This window comes from Plecotus auritus (genome assembly GCF_963455305.1).
Source record: "Plecotus auritus genome assembly, chromosome: 9".
Taxonomy (NCBI): domain Eukaryota; kingdom Metazoa; phylum Chordata; class Mammalia; order Chiroptera; family Vespertilionidae; genus Plecotus; species Plecotus auritus.
In genome coordinates this window covers 111,027,481-111,050,354 of record NC_137783.1, presented here as the reverse complement: position 1 = coordinate 111,050,354, position 22,874 = coordinate 111,027,481, and the positions used below count along the sequence as shown (strand labels likewise).

Genomic DNA, 22,874 nt, shown 5'->3' with positions numbered 1-22,874 from the left:
AATCTTTATGTCAAAAACTATAAAAATAATTCTGAAAATTAAGATTTAAAGTAAAACATTTAAATTTAGGTGGTCAAATTATTCTTTTATTTTAATACATTTCAAGAAGAAACCCACACTATTTTTTAAAAAATATTAAGTTTCTCATCCTATTAAGTAAAATCTATTGCAAACATAGTACAAACATACTTTTCACTGTTATTAATTTAAAATTACCCCACGTTCCGTTTTCCTGACACTGTGTAAAATTAAGGCTAGGGCAACTACTGTGGAAGATAGTGGAAGGAATCCTGCCTGGCCAAGACATTTGAGCTATAGTACTACTTGCTCAAGAAAATCAATAAACTTCTTAGGAGCTGAGGTTGTTCACCTGAATAAGAGTTATGATAGATATCTCCAATTACCAATAGGATTATCTCCTGTTACAAATTTCCTCAAGTCCAACCATGGATATACAACACAAGCAATGTGATACCTTGAATGTCTACCAAAGGTGTACAATTATTGTATTAAATTAAACCTACAAAATGCCTGGCACAGTGACTAGGACACAGATACTGAGTAAGTATTACTTCATTTTTAAGCTTAACCATAAAATTCTGTAACTATTGACTCTATTAAAACTATTGAATTCATTACCTAAAAAAAAAAAAAAAAAATTTTACAAACAATATTTCCAAAGTCACTTCCAAATAATTCCAAGATTCTACCAATCTACAATAACAGAACTCAAAATCTGTCTTTTAGAGGTTAAATATGTATGTTAGAGATATACATTAAAATTAGAAAATACTGTATGTAATGGGTGAATATTGTATATAAAACAATGCACATATTATAAACAAAAATAACTCATCAATTTTCTAGTATGCTATATAAAAATATTCTAAAACAAAAGATGGGGAGGAAAGTGAAAAAGGTCTCTTGCCTGAATTTCTGGAAGAACTTTTGAGAAGTCCCTATGAATTGATTTTAAAAAGAAAAACAACCAATAAAAAGAATATGTGAATAGCAAATACAGCAAAGTGCATTGCAAATAGCTATAAACATGAGAATATGCATAGATACAAGTATTCAGAGAAATGAAACTTAAAATTAGATACTATTTCTGACCCAGCCTGGCAAAAAAATGTATGACTGGCAATATCTACTCCTGGTAAGGGTGAGATGCACCGGATTCTCCTGCTCAGTAGTCTTCCCTCATCCGATGTTCACATTCAGCAGTTTCAGTTACCCCTACCCACCCATTAGTCACTTAGTAGCCATGTAGGTTATCAGATCGACCTTTGACATATCACAGTACTTGTGTTAAAGTAACCCTATTTTACTTAATAATGGCTTCAAAGCTCAAGTGTAGTGATGCTGCCAATTTGGACTTGCCAAAGAGAAGCCATAAAGTGCTTCCTTTAAGTGAAAAGTGGAAGTTCTTGACTTACTGGTAATAAGGAAAGAAAAAAAAGTCATATGCTGATGTTGTGAGATAGAAAGACAGAATTTTCTATCTGTGAAACTGTGAAAAATGAAAAAGATTCGTGCTAGTTTTGCTGAAAGATACCACATTCATATAACTTTTATTATAGTATAGTTATTCAATTTTATTATTAGTTATTGTTGTTAATCTCGTACTGTGCCTAATTTATAAATTAAACTTTATCCTAGGTATGTATGTACAGTAGTTCCCCTTGTCTATGGCGATAAGGTTGAAGATTGCCAGTGGATGCATGAAACAGCAGACAGTACCAAACTCCATATATACTATGTATTTTTTCCTATATATGCATACCTTTTCAGTCAAAGGAAGCACTTAAAAGCGGTTTCTCTTTGGCATTATCAATACTCTTTCGTTTAGGAGCCATTATGAAGCAAAATAAGGGTCACTTGAACACAAGCACAGTGATACTACGACAGTCAGTCTGATAACCAGATGGGTACTAAGGGACTAAGAGGAGGGTAGTGTACACAGCATGGATACACTGGACAAAGGGATGATTCACGCCCTGGAAGGGACGTAGCAGGGCTGCATGAGATTACCTCGTGTACTCAGAATGGTGAGCAATTTAAAACTTAAGAATTGTTTATTTCTTAAATTTTCCACTTAATATTTTCAGATCATAGTTGACTGCAGGTAACTGAAACCACAGAAAGTGAAACCACAAATAAGGGGGGACTACTGCATAGGAAAAAAATGTATACATAGGTTCAATATCTGCAGTTTCAGGAATCCACACAGGATCTTGGAACATATCCCCTGCACATACCATAAAGGGGGACACTACTATGAATCATTAGTGGAAATATAAATTGCTGTGGTATTTAATAAGTTTTTAGAAAAAAGTTTTTAATTGTTTAACCTATTAATATCTATTAAAATTTTAATGCACATATGCTTTTCTGCAGGGATGTCATTTTTTAGAATTATTAAAAGCACAAGAATAACAAGATAAATGAAACTGTTAATTGCAATATTATTTTTTAACAATTTAAATTAATGTGGATGTTAAATAATTATACTCATAATATGAACTATGATACTACCAATAAAATTGAGATCTTTATTCACTTGAGAAAAATATCAATAATAAAAATACTATTAGAAGAAGGATCCAAGATGGCGGCGTAGGTAAACACCTAAACTGCTGCCTCGCACAACAATTTCAAAACTACAACTAAAAGACAAAACGCCTATCACCCAGAACCACGGGAAAGCTGGCTGAGTGGAAGTTCTACAACTAGAAGGAAAGAGAAAAGAGCATTGAGACGTGCACAAGCGCTGAAAAGCTGAGGTACGAAGGCGCGCGTATCGGGCTGGCAGCGGGCGACTGGGAGTGCTGCTTTTTTCAACCCGAAGGGAGACAAGCTCCCGATTACTCTGAACGCCAGTTTCTGGGGAGACGCGGGTGACCCAAACTCCTATGGGGAGAAGCTGGACTGTCTGCCATCGGGTCGGAAAGTGAGGGTGGCTTGCTTGGATGGCTGCGCGCAGGAATAATTGTTTACTGCACTGGGGCACAGGACGCGGGGATGCGGTCGGAGACGCAGAGCCGGCTTACTGGCAGCCATCACTGTTTGCCACACCCTAGCCTACTGAAGCCCTGAGAACCCGCCCTGCACAACCTACAAACCCACCCAAGCTCCAAGCAGCGGCTTTAGCATATGAATGGCCTGCCCTATCGCAGCTTAACATAGCAAACTTGCAGCCCGGGTCAGACAGCTCCAAAACCTCCAAACCCCAAGCAAAAAGGAGAAAAACTGTAGTTCTCATTGTAGTGCCTGCTGGGTGGCCTCAGACAGTAGCCGACCTGCACCCCATTGGAGATCCAGAAGCCAGTGTACCTAGTGGTCAGTGTGAGACACCAGATTTCAACTCCTCACATCTGTAAGTGACACATTCAAAAGGCAGACTCAGTGAGCACCAAAGCCCCACTGAAACAAGTCCTGCACCATAAGCGTGTCTCCAGCATAGCAGTTCTTCCATTATAAACACAGCGGGTCCTCACAGCCAATCGGCCTGGAGGTCAATTCCTCCCAGTGTACCAACAGCAATCAAGGCTTAACTACACCAAGACTTTGACTCAGCCCACAAAGGGGTGTACCAAGAACATCCACCTCGGGTGATTGGAGAGGCTGAGTTACTGACCCCTATAGGTCACCTACCACACAAAGGCACTCCATCAACACAGGGAAGCAGCAAAATGCGGAGACAAAGAAACATGTCACGAATGAAAGAAATGGAGGATAGCAAACTACTGGACGACATAGAACCACATTTATAAGGTTACACAAGAATCTTCTAAAAACCGCCAAGAAACTTGATGAGACCTCCGAGGAGCTTAGTGAGGCCTTCAAGGACCTTAATGAGAATGCCAAAAAAATGGAAAAGGACCAGTCAGAAATTAAGCATACACTGTCTGAAATAAAGAATATACAGAAATTCAACTGTAGATCAAAGGACCCCAAGAATGAAACCAAAGTTCTGAAATACGAGGAAACAAAAAACACCCAACCAGAAAAACAAAAAGAAAAAAGAATCCAAAAATATGAAGATAGTGTAAGGAGCCTCTGGGACAACTTTAAGTATTACCAACATCCGAATTTTTGGGGTGCCAGAAGAAGAGAGAGAGCAAAATATTGAAAACCTATTAGAAGAAATAATGACAGAAAACTTTCCCTACCTGGTGAAAGAAATAGACTTACAAGTCCAGGAAGCGCACAGAACCCCATACAATAGGAATCCAAAGAGGACCACACCAAGACACATCATAATTAAAATGCCAAGGGCAAAAGACAAAGAGAGAATCTTGAAAGCCGCAAGAGAAAAGAGTTAGTTACCTACAAGGGAGTACCCAAACGAATGTCAGCTGATTTCTCAACAGAAACTATGCAGGCCAGAAGGGAGTGGCAAGAAATATTCAAGCCAAAACCGGTTTGGCTCAGTGGATGGAGCGTCGGCCTGCGGACTGAAGGGTCCCGGGTTCGATTCCGGTCAAGGGCATGTACCTGGGTTGCGGGCACATCCCCAGTGGGAGGTGTGCAGGAGGCAGCTGATTGGTGTTTCTCTCTCATCGATGTTTCTAGCTCTCTATCCCTCTCCCTTCCTCTCTGTAAAATATCAATAAAATATATTTTTTTAAAAAATTAAAAAAAAAAGAAATATTCAAAGTGATGAACAGCAAGAACCTACAACCAAGATTACTCTACCCAGCAAAGCTATCATTCAGAGTTGAAGTTCAGATAAAGAGCTTCACAGATAAGAAAAAGCTAAAGGAGTTCATCACCACCAAACCAGGATTACATGAAATGCTGAAGGGTATTCTTTAAGAAGAGGAAGAAGAAGAAGAAGAAGAAAAGGTAAAGATAAAAATTATGAACAACAAAATGACATTAAATACATACCTACTAACAAGTGAATCTAAAAATCAAGTGAATAAAAAATCTGAAGAACAGAATGGACTGGTGAATATAATAGAATCAGGGACATAGAAAGGGAGTGGACTGATAATTCTCAGGGGGAAGGGAGTGTGAGGGGTGCGGGAAGAGATTGGACAAAAATCTTACACCTATGGATGAAGACAGTGGCGGGGGTAAGGGCATAGGGTGGGGTGGGGAATCAGGTGGAGGGGAGCTATGGGGGAAAAAAAGAGGAACACCTGTAATAATCTGAACAATAAAGATTTATTAAAAAAAAAAAGAAATTGAAACAATAAACTACTATATATTACAGGTTGAAAAAAATACTATTAAATATGAAATACAAAATGTAGAATAAGTTTAAGTATGATGCTATTTTTTATAAAGGATAAAAAACTACATATTAAATGAGTACGTATAAAAGGAAAAGATTCATAACAAACATAAGGTGAATTTAAAAAGAAATTTAAAAAGACAATTCCTTTTACCTTATGTATTTCTGTATTATTTGAATTATTAAAACCAAATTTTTTAAATTAAAAAAATTCTTATGAGCCTGGCCTGTCTGGCTCTGTGATTGAGCATTGTTGGCCCTTGAACCAAGAGGTCACGGTTCGATTCCAAATCAGGGTACGTGCCTGGGTGGCAGGCTCAAGCCCCCAGTGGGGGGCATGCAGGAGGCAGCCTATTAATGATTCTTCCATCATTGATGTTTCTATCTCTCCCTTCCTCGCTCTGAAATCAATAAAAATACATTTTAAAAAATTTTTATGAAACACAGTTAAAAATGTCTGACATGTGCCCAAATAATGGGACAAAAAGTTGTTAGGTCATTTACTGTATTTTATACAAGGTTATAAGAAAAGAATTCAATCATCCATAATATAAAATGACATGATATATACTTAAATTTATTTTCTGAGTGTAACTAGAAGAGGAAATTGGAACACAAACAATCTTATATTCAGCCTTTGATTCTTATCTTCAGATACAACAAAAAATACCAGCCATTGAGAATACATATTCACTGCCAAAAAGTCCTGCAATAAAGTATTAAGCTATGATGTAACATATAACTTATCTATAAAATTGTTCCATGATTTCTAGTGGCAAATATTTATGTACCTCCCTCTACAAATAGAAATGGAACTCTTTTCTTTTCACTTGGCATCAATGTGATACCTACGAGTACTTTGTAGGAGCATGCTTTTCAAAATGCCATAAAACGTGTTGACTTTTTTATCACATACAAAGCACTGAGTTTTTCAGAATTCACTCAGTATTTGTTAAATGACTATATATACAAATGACACGGATGATGTAATCTCATTTCAGCTTAGCAACAACTGTTAGTTACTTATTAAGCCCACATGTACAGGAGGAAATGGTTTAAGTAACTTATTTAGGGTGATTGAGTTAACAAATGATAGACCCAGAATTAGAATCCCAATATACTGGCACAGTGCATTAAACTCAATACCATGAAGCCGCATAGGAGTAAAGTCCTGCTGTGGGTTTAGTAGAGGATGGAGATCAGATTTAATGGCAAAATATGTAAAAGAATTACTGGTTTTTTAGTTTAAGCTACCTAAAAGGATAATGCAACATAGCCTATATTAACAGAAATCATAATAACATCATTGAGTGACCAATACATAGGAAATACATTAGTAAAATTAAAAAATAAAAATAAAAACACAGAAGAAACATTCTGCTCTTCTGAGTCAATCACATCTACAGGATTGTTAAATTAGATTGTGATCTGAGTATCAATATCTGAGGAATAATGACAGAAAACAAAATAGATAAAAGATTTAAAACAGGGTTGCACAGTCCATTCAAGTATAAATTGAATACAGAATTTCAGGACAGACTATGAGTGGGACACACACCTGTAGAAAGAGATAAGAACAAGCATAAAAGTTGTCTTCAAAATCCTAAAAGACTATCATATATCCATGAAGTTTACCTAGAAGGGAAGATTTTTGCTCAATATAAATAGGAAATTTCTAACTAAATGATGAATGCTTTGAGATATAGTGAATTATGATCACTAAATTCAGAAAGAGGCTGCAAGGCCTGTAGTGGTTGGCAAATTTTTACTGTAAAGTGTCAGAGAGTAAATACTTTTGGCTTTGCAGGCCATATGATCCCTGTGTCCATTCTGCCAACATAGCAAGAAAGCAACCATACGTAACATGTAAACAAAGAAGTGTAACGACTATGGTTCAAGAGAACTTTACTTACAAAAACAAGTGTCAGGCCAAGTGGCTATGGTTTGCCAACCCCTCCTCTATATTAAAAAGAATAAATGTAAAGAGGTTGGAATACACAATCTTTACACCACTCCCAACTCCAAGGACCCATTAAAAGTCATTAAAGCAATTCAATGATATACAGAAATAGGTGAAACAAAAGGGATATTTTTATGTATACTGAGATATCACATACATATGTATAAATATTTATAAACAATATACAGAAACAAGATTGATAGTAACATAAATGGGATAGTCACCTTCATTAACACAGGTTTGAGAGACAGCGGCTGAACATACAAGACTCTTGAACAGGTCCTATTATGACGCATTGACTAATCATAAAATGGACATAGGAATCCAGGTACCACCTTAATTAGATTTTTCAGTATCAAGAACACATAAGATATTAACATTAACTACGACCACAGTCCTTAAGCGAGCTTTTCATGTCTACACAGGGAGACAAGAAGAACATATATGCAAACTGCCTGCTTAAAGCCCCTTTATGTTTGTTGGATATTATGTTTCCATACACAGACATGGGGAAGAAATTTATTCTAATATATCTCAAACAAGGCAAAATCAAGTTATAACTGGGTTTCACCAACAGCCCAGAATTTCTACCCTAGGAAGAGTAATAAAAAAGTCAGAACACCCCCCAATGGCCCCCAGTAATCCCTAGATCAAAGGTCCTCCAACTGTTTGTTACTGGTCCACAGTAGCATAAATACCAAAATGAAATACAGGTATTTAGATACTTTTATAACAATTTGATAGTGGTTAGTTTATCAAACTTAAGCCAACTAGATAAAACAACCTGAGAAAGTATAAACATTTATTTCCATAATATGTCATTTTATAATAAATTTAATATTTTCAGTTAAATTAAGTAGGTAAATAAGTATTTTCACCTGTAATTTACAGATAGCAAAAAACTTAACAGATCCTTTTTGACAAGGAAAGACACACCTTCTCTGAATGAGGCAGGAACAGTAAATCAAATGATAACAATGGAAGTTATTTGGAAACAAGAAAGAGCAAAAGTTCATTCTAATTTTACTTGTAAGTATAATTAACAGTGATGTGCTAAAGCCAAAGTGTGTTACTTGCTATAAAATAATAAAACCATAAAACTGAAGTGGCATTTATATAGAAAACATAAAGAAGTAAGTTCAAAACAAACAAATTACTTTGAAAATGAAGAGTATTAAATTATAAAGCCAAAAAAAGCAGATGTTCCTTCTTTCACATATAAACATTAGTGCTTTCTAAGCTTCTTATACTAGCTCTTCAGGATACTAAAACTTAAAAAACAAAAACAAAAATCACCATGTATCTTGACATTAGGAAAACACTCCTTCAAAGATGTTTACTTGGAAATATTTAGTGAATCTACAACAAAGAACCAATTAATTTTTTAAAAAATATTTTATTTTATTTATTTTAGAGAGGAAGGGAGAGGGATAGAGAGATAGAAACATTGATGAGAGAAAAACATTGATTGGCTGCCTCCTGCACATCCCCTACTGGGGATCAAGCCCATAACCCAGGCATGTGCCCTGACCAGGAATCAAACTGGTGACCTCTTGGTTCATGGGTCAATGCTCAACCACTGAGCCACACTGGCCGGGCCAACAAATCAATTTCTTATAGTTTGATGCATTCAGGAACTGGCTAATCATATGAAAACATAATTCACAGAACACACAAACCTAGAAAAGTATTTCTTATTGGACTTTCATAAGTGCAGAGAAAATATGGCAATTCCTTTAGTATATGCCAGATTTGAATATGATGGTGTTATACAGAATTTTAGCTTCATTGCCAAACATAACTAACTCTGAATTGTATAAATTTATGAAGGATTATTAGTCAAAATGTGTTTTAGAGTTTAAATTTTGTATAACAGTATATTCTGATGGTGCAAATGTAATGACAGAGACAGATTCTGCACAGTAACTCAGATTAAGGATTTTACTCCAGACTGTAAATCAATGCACTGCTTTCTTCATCGAGAAACTCTTGCTATGATTAAAAAAACAAAAACAAAACTCACCTGTCTAAACAGAATGCATAGTGACACATAACTGTGGATTATTTAAAGGTTAATACAATATATTAGAGAGTATTCTCCTCATTCACTGATCACATGGAAACTGATCATATAGTACTATTACTATATGCTGAGGTTCCATGATTATCAAGGAGAAATGTTCTGTTGAATATGAACAATGAAATGAACTCTTAGTGTTTCTACAAGATTAAAAATAAATTGGTACCAATGTTTTAAAGATGTGAATTGGACAGCCAAACTTAATTTGTTTCACATATTTGGTATTTTTAATGGTCTTCATACTCCCATGTAAGCAAGGCATACACATGTTTCTCAATGGCCAACAAGATCAAAACAAAAAAGTAAGTTAATAGTATGAAAGATCAGAGTTTCTACAGATACTTATGACATGTTCTTAATTTAACAATTCATTTCAATGAAGCATGTGTGATCAGATCTTGTATATTTTTTATAAGATCTTCACTATATACCTTACAAATTTTATAGAGCATTTCAATCTTTTTCTAATTAAAAAAAGATTCATATGTTGGTAATTTATGGATCCAAGATCCATTTATTTAATTGAAAGGTAATTTAAATTTCACTGTAACTCTATAGGATAAATTATTAGAATAAAAAAAGACTGAAAAATGAATTTTGAAAATAAAAATTTACTTGTTTCAGCTTGGGAGAAGTTAGAAATGAGTATCATGAGTTGGATGAAATTCCTTTTATATCTCTTCGTCAGTTCTCATGAACATATCTCTAGTGAGTCTGGTTTCTCTACTCTGAGTGTTGTTAAAGCATAGAAATAATTTACATATATATTATCTCATCAGTAATACTGTTGTTAATCCAACCTAGAACAGATAAATTAACTAGAAGCAAATTTATTTGTCACATTACATTTTTTATTTATATATACATTGTTTGTTTAGAGTGTACATACAAGCATTTAATAAATGGGAGTTGCAATTTCACTCAACTTTGTGTGTAGTTAGTACTGTGGAATGACAAAAAGTCATGACTGTAACAGCAACTCTCTATTAATAGGCTAGAAAAGAATTTCAAGAAACAACATTTAGTTTTTCTAATTCTTTTCTTTTTCCTTATGTAACATAGTTTTAATTGTATTTGTTAAAATGTAACTTGTTATCCATTCGATCTAAAAATTTAACCTTGTATTTTGTCTTTTTAAATTTCATTTTTCCAGTAATTCATTTTTATTGTACTTTACAAGTGTCCATATACAAATTATTTGAAAGAAAAAAAGTCCTCACAATAGGTATTTCAAGAAGCGCAACTCTAATTCAGTGTCCATGATTTAATTATTTTAAGATAATAAAACTATTTTTGTAAAAAGTTATGCATAGAGTAGATCATTATATTCTTTCATGGGCTGGAAATGCAAAGTCTATAAAATAGAAGAATATCCTGTTATTCTGAGAACAATGCCTCACTATTACACACCTCTCAAATAATTTCCTATTATGATTTTTTTAATTCCATATAATATAAACCATATATACAATGAATACAAATAATTGAAAGCTGCTGAAAATGTAAGTTGGGATTTGTTTTTAAACTTTCAACTTTATAACAATAAATAGTGCCCAAAATATTTTAAGCACTGATATCAAAGAGCCTATATATCAAGTATTTGAGTTCTTCCTTTCAAGAATTTATGACCTATAAGAAATTATGATATATATAATTCCTGGCTACAAATAGTTCATATCCTAGCTGAGGACTTCTATATAGTTTGAAAGTAAGTGATGCTTCGAATGTCTAATGGTATAGAAGAATTTGTGTTCAAAACTCGTATCAGCAATCATATTCTAAAGTATTGCAAATTGTAGGAGGATATGCTACAATTACATAAGCCATAAAATACTTTTAAAAATTAGCTGAAAGGAAACCAAGATGGAGGCATAGGTAAGCACCTAAACTGCTGCCTCGCACAACAATTTCAAAACTACAACTAAAAGACAGAACGGACACCATCCAGAACCACAGGAAAGCTGGCTGAGTGAAGAAAATTCTACAACTAGAAGGAAAGAGAAAAGCTCACAGAGAATTGGAGGTACGGCAAAGGGTCTTTGTGCGCACAGAGAAGAAGGGCGGCTGAGAGCCTGGCTGACTTTCTCTGGCGGAAGGGGGAAGGAAGCCCCCGACCACAATAAACCCCAGTTCTGACTGCACTGAACCCCAGTCCCGGGTGAAACCCCATGGACCCAGGCTCATACAGGGAGAGTCTGGACTGTCAGGTAGAGAGAAGGCAACCAGAGACTCGGAGACCCGGGGGAGCCCTGGCGGGCAGGGGTCTGGAGCGCGCGTGCCAGTGTGCACAAAGGCTGCGGAGGTTGCCACAGGCTTTCCCTAGCAGAAGGGAGTCGGAAGCCCCTGACTGCACTGAACCCCAATTCTGACTGCACTGAACCCCAGTTCCAGGCAAACCCCTGGGGACCCACGCTCTTACGAGGGGGAATCTGGACTCTCGGGCGGAGACTCGGGAGCCGGGGAAGGCAGAAGTCTGGAGGCGCATGCATGCCAGTGCACACAAAGGCTGCGGAGGTTGCCACAGGCTTTCCCTAGTGGAAGGGAGTCAGAAGCTCCTGACTGCACTGAGCCCCAGTTCTGACTGCAGTGAACCCCAGTTCCAGGCGAGCCCCTGGGGACCCACGCTCTTGTGGGGGGAATCTGGACTCTCGGGCGGAGACTCGGGAACCGGGGAAGGCAGAGGTCTGGAGGCGCGCGCACAAGGGCAAGGCTGACTGGAAGCCAAGACTGTCTGCTCCGCCCTGAGACTCCACCCCATCCAAGCTGAGCACAGAGGCTATTGCAATTTGGCAAGTCTAATCCTATAAGGCTGTCTCCAGCACCGAACTTCTCCCAGCATAGACACAGCTGATCCTTACAGCCAACTGGCCTGGAGGTCAATTCCTCCCAGTGATACCAACAACAATCAAGACTTAACTACAACAAGGCTGTACACACAGTCCACAAAGGGGTGCACCAAGAGTGTCCACCTCAGGTTAACTGGGGAGGCAGACCCACTGGGCCATATAGGAAACCTAGCACACAAATCTACCCTACCAACTCAGGGAAGCAGTGAAAATGCGGCGTCAAAGAAACAGATCACAAACGAAAGAAATGGAGGAAAACAAACGACTGGATATGGAATTCAAAGCCATGGTTATAAGGCTTTTCAAGAATATCCTAGAAAAGGCCGATAAATATAATGAGACCCTCGAAGATATGAAAAAGGACCAACTAGAAATTAAACATACACTGACTGAAATAAAAAATATTATACAGAGACCCAACAACAGACTAGAGGAACACAAGAATCAAGTCAAAGATTTGAAATACAAAGAAGCAAAAACACTCAACCGAAAAAGCAAAAAGCAAAAAAAAAATCTAAAAAGTTGAAGATAGTGTAAGAAGGCTCTGGGACAAATTCAAGCGTACCAACATCAGAATTATGGGGGTGCCAGAAGAAGAGAGAGAGCAAGATACTGAAAACCTATTTGAAGAAATAATGACAGAAAACTTCCCCCACCTGGTGAAAGAAATAGACTTACAAGTCCAGGAAGCGCACAGAACCCCAAACAAAAGGAATCCAAAGAGGACCACACCAAGACACATCATAATTAAAATGCCAAGAGCAAAAGACAAAGAGAGAATCTTAAAAGCAGCAAGAGAAAAACAGTTAATTACCTACAAGGGAGCACCCATACGACTGTCAGCTGATTTCTCAACAGAAACTATGCAGGCCAGATGGGAGTGGCAAGAAATTTTCAAAGTGATGAATAGCAAGAACCTACAACCAAGATTACTCTGCCCAGCAAAGCTATCATTCATTAATTGAAGGACAGATAAAGAGATTCACAGATAAGAAAAAGCTAAAGGAGTTCATCACCACCAAACCAGTATTATATGAAATGCTAAAGGTATTCTTAAAGAAGAGAAAAAAGAAAAAAGTAAAGATAAAAATTATGAACAACAAATACATATCTATCAACAAGTGAACCTAAAAATCAAGTGAATTAAAAACCTGAGGAACAGAATAATCTGGTGAATATAATAGAATCAGGGGCATAGAAAGGGAGTGGACTGATAATTCTCAGGGGGAAAGGGGTATGGGAGGGTTCAGGAAGAGACTGGACAAAAATCATACACCTATGGATGAGGACAGTGGGGGGGGGGGGAGGAGAAACAATTGTAATAATCTGAATAAAGATTTATTTAAAAAAAATAAAGAGAGAGGGGGATATAAAAAAATTAGCTGAAAGGACTATTAAGTACCTTTTTAAAAAACATACAAACCAAAAAAAAAAAAAGCAGATCTAATTTGCATTTTAACAACGAGAAGGCTTAGTAGCAGAATTAACCACAGTGGGGTCAGTGCAAAATTAAAATATACCACATAACCAAAGGACTAGTATGCATGCATATAAGCCTAACCAATGGACAGACACCAGGAAAGTGAGGTCATGAGTGGGGGAAATTGAGGGGGTAATGGGAGGATAAGGACACATATGTAATAACTTAATCAATAAAGAAAAAATTAAATTGAAAAAATAAAGCACATAAATGGAGAAGAAAAATATTAAAACATCAACTCTGAAGTAAAAATGAGAGAAAGTAAACCTTCAAAAACAAAGTATACTTGAGGAATTTAGAGGAAAGTGCCTCGATATCTGCAATTTACACAAAATAAAAAGGTTAATGAAAAATAGACAATCAATAGAAGGATGGATATGTAATAAAGAAAGTATACCAATGATAATGGTAAAATGCAGGTGGATATATAGGTGTTAACTGTCATATTCTTTTGACTTTGATGTATGTTTGAATATATGTAAAAGGGAACAAGAGTATATTAACATTTAAAATTTTTTACATTAACATTGTAACATCCGTTCAATATGACATCAGCTGAAGAATTTACTGAGTACAATATACTTGGATAGAAAAAAATTTGGAATGTGTCCAGTTTTATTCACAAGAACAGATTAAATGATATGAATTACTAAAACAGAGATAGAGAACTAGTTAAAATCACACAAAGACTAATGGAAAATTAAAGAATGGGAGGTTCTCATTAATTTTGCACTAATAATTTTTAAAGCATCAGATAAAGTATTTTTAAAAGCAGAGGAAACACTTAGATAACTGACATCCAGGCTTTTAGAAACCTCAGAATTCCAGAACTGTTCCAAATTTAAAAGTCAATGTTCTCTAAAAAACAAAACAAAATAACTGGTAGCAGAGAAGCATTTGCTTTCTTCCTGAAACCTAGGACATAATATAAAAATCCCAGATTAAAATCCTGTTCTAAAATACTATTTCCCCTGCTCTTGCTTTCAGTATCCTATCCGTAGTTCTAATTTCACTGCACTACAATAAGATTTTTAGTGCACACACATTCAAATTCATTCTCTCTCACAAACACACTCGCATACACACAATGTCTTATTCATCTTACAATCTCCATCCATTTGTTCTGCTATGAAGTGTCTATCCATGACAAAGCCTACTCTAATAAGAAATAAAGACAAATAACAACCCTACATGGTATTATTATATTTTACAGACTGGTCAACTGAAACACAGACTAGTTAAGTAAAGTGCCCAAAGGTACACAGTTAATAAGTGGCAGAGCTGGGATTCATACCATATTCTTAACCATCAGGCTATACTGCCCATTTAGAAAATTCTTATCCATCTCCAGAGACATAATTTTAGCAGTCAAGATTTCAAAATTTTAAAAAATTTTAAAATTGGCCTGTTTAAAAACTGAGCCAACCAAGACAAAGAAAGCTCAGTGTTTAAGAACTGGCTATCTTCTTCCAACAGCAATTGATATCGATTGCCTTACCCACAGTCTTCCCTGATCATTCATTACTAGTATGGATTATAACTCTTTGTTTATAATCTTGTTGCATGCAACTGTAATTTGGAAACTACTTCATTTTGCTTATACTATACTCATTTACACATTTCTTTATCCTGCTTGATTATAAACCCTTTGGGGATTAGAATCAAGTTTTATTTATCTTTGCCTCTATCCTGAAAAACTGATTTAAGAAACCACTTGCTCGTATTCAAGTTTCAATGTTTAAGTAATTTAAAAAATTATTTGAATGAATAACCGTTCATTAAAATAACAGTTAATAACATTAATAAATCACCAAAATACATGTTCCTTAAATCAATGATATTTGTTTTACATTTATTAGTGTATGAAGACCAAGGGCATAATTCTTTTTAATATATATATATATATATATGTATATATATATATATATATATGTGTATATATATATATATATATATATATATATATATATAATGCTTTAAAATGGAAGAAAGTAAATGTCATTAAATGGATAGAAAAGTCTAATCCTACTACCAGAAATATATAAAGTTTTTGTAAACTATTTAAATGCAAACTTCATAATGACTAATTTCTGAGAATATAAAGGAGTAGTTTACACTACACGAGCTCTCAATTATTGGTAATAAAAAAAAAATGCTTCCATTTCCTCCCAGCAATACCACTTTCTCAGCTTAAGAATAACATTTGATTAGCACTCTGAATTTTAATTTCCAACACAGCAGACATGAAAAGAACATTCTTCATTTCACATATCAAATGTTACTTAAGCACTTACGATGTGCCAGATATTCTAAGAACTAGACATAAATCACAAGGGAAATATTATTCTGTATGGACATATTTATAGGTGGGAAAGTGAGGTGTGGATGCTATCATGGAATGTTTCCTGGATAGTTGTTAATGGTTCCCTCTTTTAAAGTAAAAGCATTAGAACACCTCCTTCTTTCTCAGGAAAGTCAGGAAGCAAGCCAACTTAAGAGAATTAGAAAGGAAATAAGGTTAGACTAGGAGTAATGTTGGTTTATAAACCAAAATTTCTGTTCATTACTTTTTCCCATACATCACAATAAAGGGTTGGATTGAGTTTTATTCAATTGGACATTATGGTTGGGACCAGCTGATTTAAAATACAGTCTAGCCCTGACTGGTGTGGCTCAGTGGCTAGAGCGTCAGCCTGCGGACTCAAGGGTCCCAGGTTCGATTCCGGTCAAGGGCATGTACCTTGGTTGCAGGCACATCCCCAGTAGGGGGTGTGCAGGAGGCAGCTGATCGATGTTTCTCTCTCATCGATGTTTCTAACTCTCTATCCCTCTCTCCCTTCCTCTCTGTAAAAAATCAATAAAATATATTTTAAAAAATAAAATAAAATACAGTCTAGCAATGGCTGGGTGGCTCAGTTGGCTGGAGTATCATCCTGTATACCAAAAGGTTGCAGGTTCAATTCTTCAGTCAGGGACATACCCAGGTTGCAGGTTCGATCCCCAGTAGCAGTACATATGGCAGCCAACCAATTCACATTTCTCTCTCCCTAACTCTCTCTCTAAAGTCAATAAAAACATATCAATACATAAAATATAGTCTATGTGGCTTAAACAAAATTTGCTCTGGCATGTTGTAGGGAGTGCATGAAAGATATAGGCAGTCCTACTATAGAACAACTTATTCTAAGATACAACAAACAAGAGACCTATGTGATTGATTATAAATGACCTAACATAAAAATTAACAGAAAGAAGTAATTTCAGATATGAATCCCAAATTCAAACTCACCTGAACTAATGATTTAAAGTGCAAGAGTTTATCTCTATGGGCAATACTATGAAGCAGCATTCTAATGAGAAGCACTAAATGTGCCTTTGTTTAATAATGGATAATAATTATCCTAGGCAAAATCAGATGAGCTAGCTTTATTTGTTTATAGAGCTATTTCTCCATTAGATTAAGATTTATTCTGTGACACTAACCATATTCTTTTTACTTTTAAAAATATTAATTTTTATTGAATTTATTGAGGTGACATCCTATATAATAAAAGGGTAATATGCAAATTGACCCTAACAGCGGAATGACGCTCAATGAGCTGCCCCCAGATGGTCAGTGCACGTCCACAAGGGGAGCACTGCTCAGCCAGAAGCCGGCTCATGGCTGGCCAGCGCAGTGGCGGTGGCAGGAGCCTCTCCCGCCTCCGTGGCAGCACTAAGGATGTCCGATTAACAGCTTAGGCCTGCTCCCCCGAAGGAGCGGGCCTAAGCCGTTAGTCAGACATCCCCCGAGGGCTCCCAGGCTGCCATAGGGATGTCTGAATGCCAGCTTAGGCCCGTTTCCCTGGGGAGCAGGCCTAAGCCAGCAGGTGGGCATCCCCCGAGGGCTCCCTGGCTGCCAGAGGGATATCCAACTGCCATCTTAGGCCCGATTCCCCGGGAAGCAGGCTTAAGCCATCAGCTGGACATCCCCTGAGGGGTCCCAGACTGCAAGAGGATGCAGGCTGGGCTGAGGGGACACCCCCCACACCAAGTGCACGAATTTTCATGCACCAGGCCTCTAGTTGGTTAATAAAATTATATAGTTTTCATCTGTATATTATATTGTGTGTTCATCACTCCAAGTCTTCTTCCATCACCATTTTTCCCCCCCATACCCTCTTCTAACTCCCCATACCTTCCCTCTTCTAATGATTACCATACTGTTATCTGTGTCTATGAGTTTGTTGGGTTTGGGGGTTTTGTTTTGTTTTTCTTAATTGCCTCACTGCAATCCCCCTCTCCTCTGACAGCTGTCAGTCTATTCTCTCTCTCTGAGTCTATTTTTATTTAGTTTGTTAGTTTATTTTGCTCATTAGATTCCACATATAAGTGAAATCTTATGGTATTTGTCTTTCTCTGACTGGCTTATTTCACTTAGCATAATGCTCTCCAGGTCCATCCATGCTGTCCCAAAGGGTAAGATTTCCCTCTTTTTTACAGCTGCATAGTATTCCATTGTGTAAATATACCACAGCTTTTTAAACACTCATCTGCTTATGGATGCTTGGGCTGCTTCCAAATCTTGGCTATTATAAATAACACTGCAATGAATGAACACAGGGGTGCATACATTCTTTCAAATTCATGTTTCAGGTTCCTTCGAATACATTCCCAGAAGTGGAATTACTGGGTCATAGGGTGGTTCCATTTTTAATTTTTTAATCACTCCATACTGCTTTTCACAGTGGCTGCACCAATCTACATCCCACCAACAGTGCACGATGGTTTCCTTTTTTCCACATCCTCATCAATACTTATTTGTTGATTTATTAGTGATAGCCATTCTGGCAGGCAAGTGTGAGGTGATATATCATTGGGGTTTTAATTTGCATTTCTCTGATGATTCATGATTGAGCAACTTTTCATATGTTGATTGACCATCTGTAGGTCCTCTTTGGAGAAGTGTTGTCTATTCAGGTCCTTTGCCCATTTTTTAATTAGACTATCTTCCTGGTGTTGAGTTGTCTAAGTTCTTTATATATTTTGGAAATTAACCCCTTATAAGATGTATTATTGGCGAATATGTGCTCCCATACAATGATATTACCCAAAGTAATCTATAGATTCAACGCAATTCCTATTAAAATACCAATGCCATATTTCACAGACCTAGAAAAAATATTCCAAGAATTTATATGGAACCAAAAAAGGATCCCGACTAGCCACAGAAATCATGAGAAAGAAGAACAAAGTTGGAGTTATCACAATACTGGATATCAAACTATACTACAAGGCCACTGTGATAAAAACAGTCTGGTACTGGCATAAAAACAGGCATATAGACCAATGGAACACCACAGAGAGGCCACCCTTTTATGGTCAATTAATATTTGACAAAGGAGGCAAAAGCAAACAATGGAGTAAAGTCTCTTCAATAAATCGTGTTAGGAAAATTGAACAGGTACATGCAAAAAAATAAAACTAGACCAACTCACACCATACACAAGAATGAACTCAAAATGGATAAAAGACTTAAATGTAGGTCACAAGAGCATAAAAATCCTAAAAGAAAAATAGGATTAAAACCGCTGACTCCCACTCTTTGCAGACGCCGCCACTCCGAAGCCGCCCGTGCTCAGCCATGGTGAACCCTACCGTGTTCTTCAACATCGCCGTCGATGGCGAGCCCTTGGGCCGCCCGCGTCTCCTTCGAGAAAACTTCCGTGCTCTGAGCACTGGGGAGAGAGGATTTGGTTATAAAGGTTCCTGCTTTCACAGAATTATTCCGAGATTTATGTGCCAGGGTGGTGACTTCACACGCCATAATGGCACAGGCGGCAAGTCCATCTATGGGGAGAAATTTGAGGAGGAGAACTTCATCCTGAAACATACAGGCCCTGGCATCCTGTCCATGGCAAATGCTGGGCCTAACACAAACGGCTCCCAGTTTTCCATCTGCACTGCCAAGACCGAGTGGATGGATGGCAAGCACGTGGTCTCTGGCCAGGTGAAAGAAGCATGGATATTGTGACAGCCATGGAGCGCTTTGGGTCCAGGAATGGCAAGACCAGCAAGATTACCATTGCTGACGTGGACAACTCTAATAAATTTGACTTGTGCTTTATCTTTACCACCAGACCATTCCTTCTGTAGCTCAGGAGAGCACCCCTTCACCCCAATTTGCTGGGAATGTTCCATAAACTTTGTGTTCTTGCCAGTTTATTGGGTTCCATAATTTCCTTACCCCTTCCCAGTCTAGCTGGATTGCACAGTTAAGTTTATGATTATGAAATAAAAACTAAACAGTTGTCTGTCAAAACAACAACAAAAAACAAACAAACAAAAAAACAAAAACGCTGACTCCCCATCCCTGGGTGCTGTTGCCATTTGGGGGCTCAGCCCATCTGGTTTTGCAGATGACCAATACATGTATAATCCTGTACCACTTTTGGCCTCGTGCGTTCCTCCTTCGGTGACCCTAACAAAAGGTTCTTTTTAAAAGCTATGTGGAATATACTCATTCAAAGATTATCTAACAGCACTAGAAGCTTAACCCTAACCTCTTGTCTATGTTACTGAAAAAGGAGTTAATTTTTTTGTGATAAATTCATTAAATGAATGCAAATGTAAAAAAGTTAAACCTCAAGGAAAATAACCACTGTTCAAGAAAGAATTTTAAACAAATGTCTAATTGTATAAGATTTAGCCATTCAGAAAGTTGAAGCATTTATTCATGTCTTCATATCTTCATATTTCTTAACTATTGTCTGTCATAAGCAAATTCAAATGTAATATCATAAGAACTCATGATTCATTTTAAGATATCCTATATCATTTCATTCAATCTTCCTAATACCCAAGAGTGTGGAAAAATACCCAGGGTAAGAAAGTTTTGTTTTTCCCTGTGCTCTGACCCAGAGGCAATGAAGGAATACATTTTAGTCAGTATTTTCCAGGAGAATGTCTAAGAAAGGCTTTGAGAAAAAAAAAAAAATCAAACAATAAGTTCATGTTTCAATGCACTGTCCACCTACCCTATTCAAAACCTATATGAATGAGATAAAAAATTAAAACGAAAACCAGTAAGACAAAGATGGGCATCAAAATGATAACTATCTTTCTGGATGTGAAAAGTGGTCAACATTACTAATCATTACTACACAAGGTTTCCAGTTTCTCCACACCCTTGCCAGCATTTGCTGTTTTATTTTTATTGTGCTTAGTTTTATTGGATTGACTATATGTAAATCATAAAATTTTAAAGGTGCAAAATAGTATACAGTGAAAGGTAGTCTCCTTTCTCCCACAATACCCGCTCCTCCTCCTTGGAGGCTACCACTATTATTAAATTTTTTAAAACTTTATTTATTGTTGACACTATTACAGATGTCCCCATCCACCCCCCCTCCTCTTGCCCATCTCCACCAAACTACCTCTCTTTCTTCTGGCCATCACTACACTGTTGTCTGTGTTTATGGGTTATGCATATATGTTTTTTTGGTTAATCCCTTCACCTTCTTTCATTCAGTTCCTCCTTGACAGTAGCCATTCTAATGGGTGTGAGGCAGTATCTCACTGGTTTTGATTAGTAATGATTAGTAAGTTAACTAGTCATTGAATATAAACTGTACTTGAAAAATAAAATAAATGAAGAAATTTTTAAAAGCATCATTTTCACTTATAAAAGAGTAAGAAATAAATTAGGAAAACATTCAGAACTAACACAAAAACTGGTGACACACACACATATATATGTACACATATACACATATGTATGTATATAACACATTTACAGTATATCTAAAAAGAACTAAGCAGAAATCCTAGAAATAAAGAAAACGGTCACTAAAAGCAATAGATAAGATAAAACCCTCAGCCACAGCTGAACAGAGAATTGGTGAAATGGAAGGTCAAATTCGATATTCATCTAGAATGCAACACACAGAACAAAGAATAAAAAATGTAAACGAGCAACTAACAGACATGAAAGTTTTAGAATAAATGGTAAGAATGAAGAAGCAATATTTACAGAAAGAACTGAAATTTTTCCAGAACTGAGGAGACTCAGATTGACAAATAACTCTGGATTCCCAACAGGTAAATGAAACATCTAGATTCATAAATGGTAAATTGCCCATACTTAGAAAGAAGGTTCAGATACTCTAAAGCAAAAACAAAATAAGATTATTCTACGCTACAGGAAAACTTGCTCTACCTTTTAATTCAGCCGTGGGCAAACTACGGCCCGCGGCCCGGATCCGGCCCGTTCAGCTATTCTATCCAGCCCGCGGAGCCGAAAGAGCAGAGGGTTCTCTTGCTCTCCCTTCCACTCCTTTACTTTGAATTTATATTAGTTCACACAAACACTCCATCCATGCTTTTGTTCTGGCCCTCCGGTCCAGTTTAAGAACCCATTGTGGCCCTCGAGTTAAAAAGTTTGCCCACCCCTGTTTTAATTCAAGCTTTATAATCTTCATAAGTGTGTACTGCACTACTCAACAAAGAGTAAAGTTTATTGTCTTAGTTTTGTGAATAGAAATTGCCAGGATATGTCAAGGGAACTAAAATGGAGCGAGGAGGTCATGAAGAGGGTTGCCTTATGCTCTTCCACCTGTGAACTTTTGAACCTGCTGTAAGACCACATGCTGAACTTTAACTTCCACCTCATGGTGGCATCTGCACTCTTCATCTTGGAAGGAGCCAATCCCTTTCATTAGCCAGTATTTTTCCTATGCGTTAATGAGGTTATAACTCTTGAACTTTCATGCTTGCCGTAGAATCACATCCTGGAACTCAGTTACTTGAGTCTCGCCACCCAGACCTGAACAATCCTTTTTGAACTAGTCATCACACCGTGCTACTTCCATTCTCTCTAAAAATCACCAATGGAAAAATATCCTCGGGTGAGGAAGAAGAAGGAGTAGGAGGAAGAAGGAGGAGGAGGAGGAAGGAGGAGGAGGAAGAAGGAGGAGAGGAAAGGAAGAAGAGGAGGAGGAGGAGGAGGGAGGGAGGAAGGAGGAGGAGGAGGGGGAAGGAGGAGGAGGGAGGAGGAAGAGGAAGAGGAGGAGGAGGAGGAGGAGGAGGAGGAGGAGGGGATATACCAATTATTTTACTTCAACACTTCCATAAGACACAGTTCCTTCCATTCTGGATCTCTCTAACTAGAAAACATCTTTTGTTATCCTGATCTCTCTACCCCTTGTTCCTAGTTTTACACTTCAGAGTGACAAGAAATTAGTCATAGTCAATTCATACACATACACGAAGTTATAATGCAGGCTGTT

General features: G+C 37.0%; 2 protein-coding genes across 4 annotated transcripts in view; one reads left to right on the top strand and one right to left on the bottom strand.

The window, feature by feature from the left end:
* FCHSD2 (FCH and double SH3 domains 2) overlaps nucleotides 1-22,874 on the bottom strand; it is a 228,672-nt gene that overhangs the window by 146,371 nt on the left and 59,427 nt on the right. The gene's annotated exons all lie outside the window — the stretch shown is intronic.
* LOC308258232 (peptidyl-prolyl cis-trans isomerase A-like) lies at nucleotides 19,232-19,621 on the top strand (the record flags this gene model as incomplete). Its single annotated transcript, XM_080688553.1, has 1 exon — nucleotides 19,232-19,621. The coding sequence occupies one exon, from the start codon at nucleotides 19,232-19,234 to the stop codon at nucleotides 19,619-19,621; it is 390 nt and encodes a 129-aa protein (XP_080544679.1).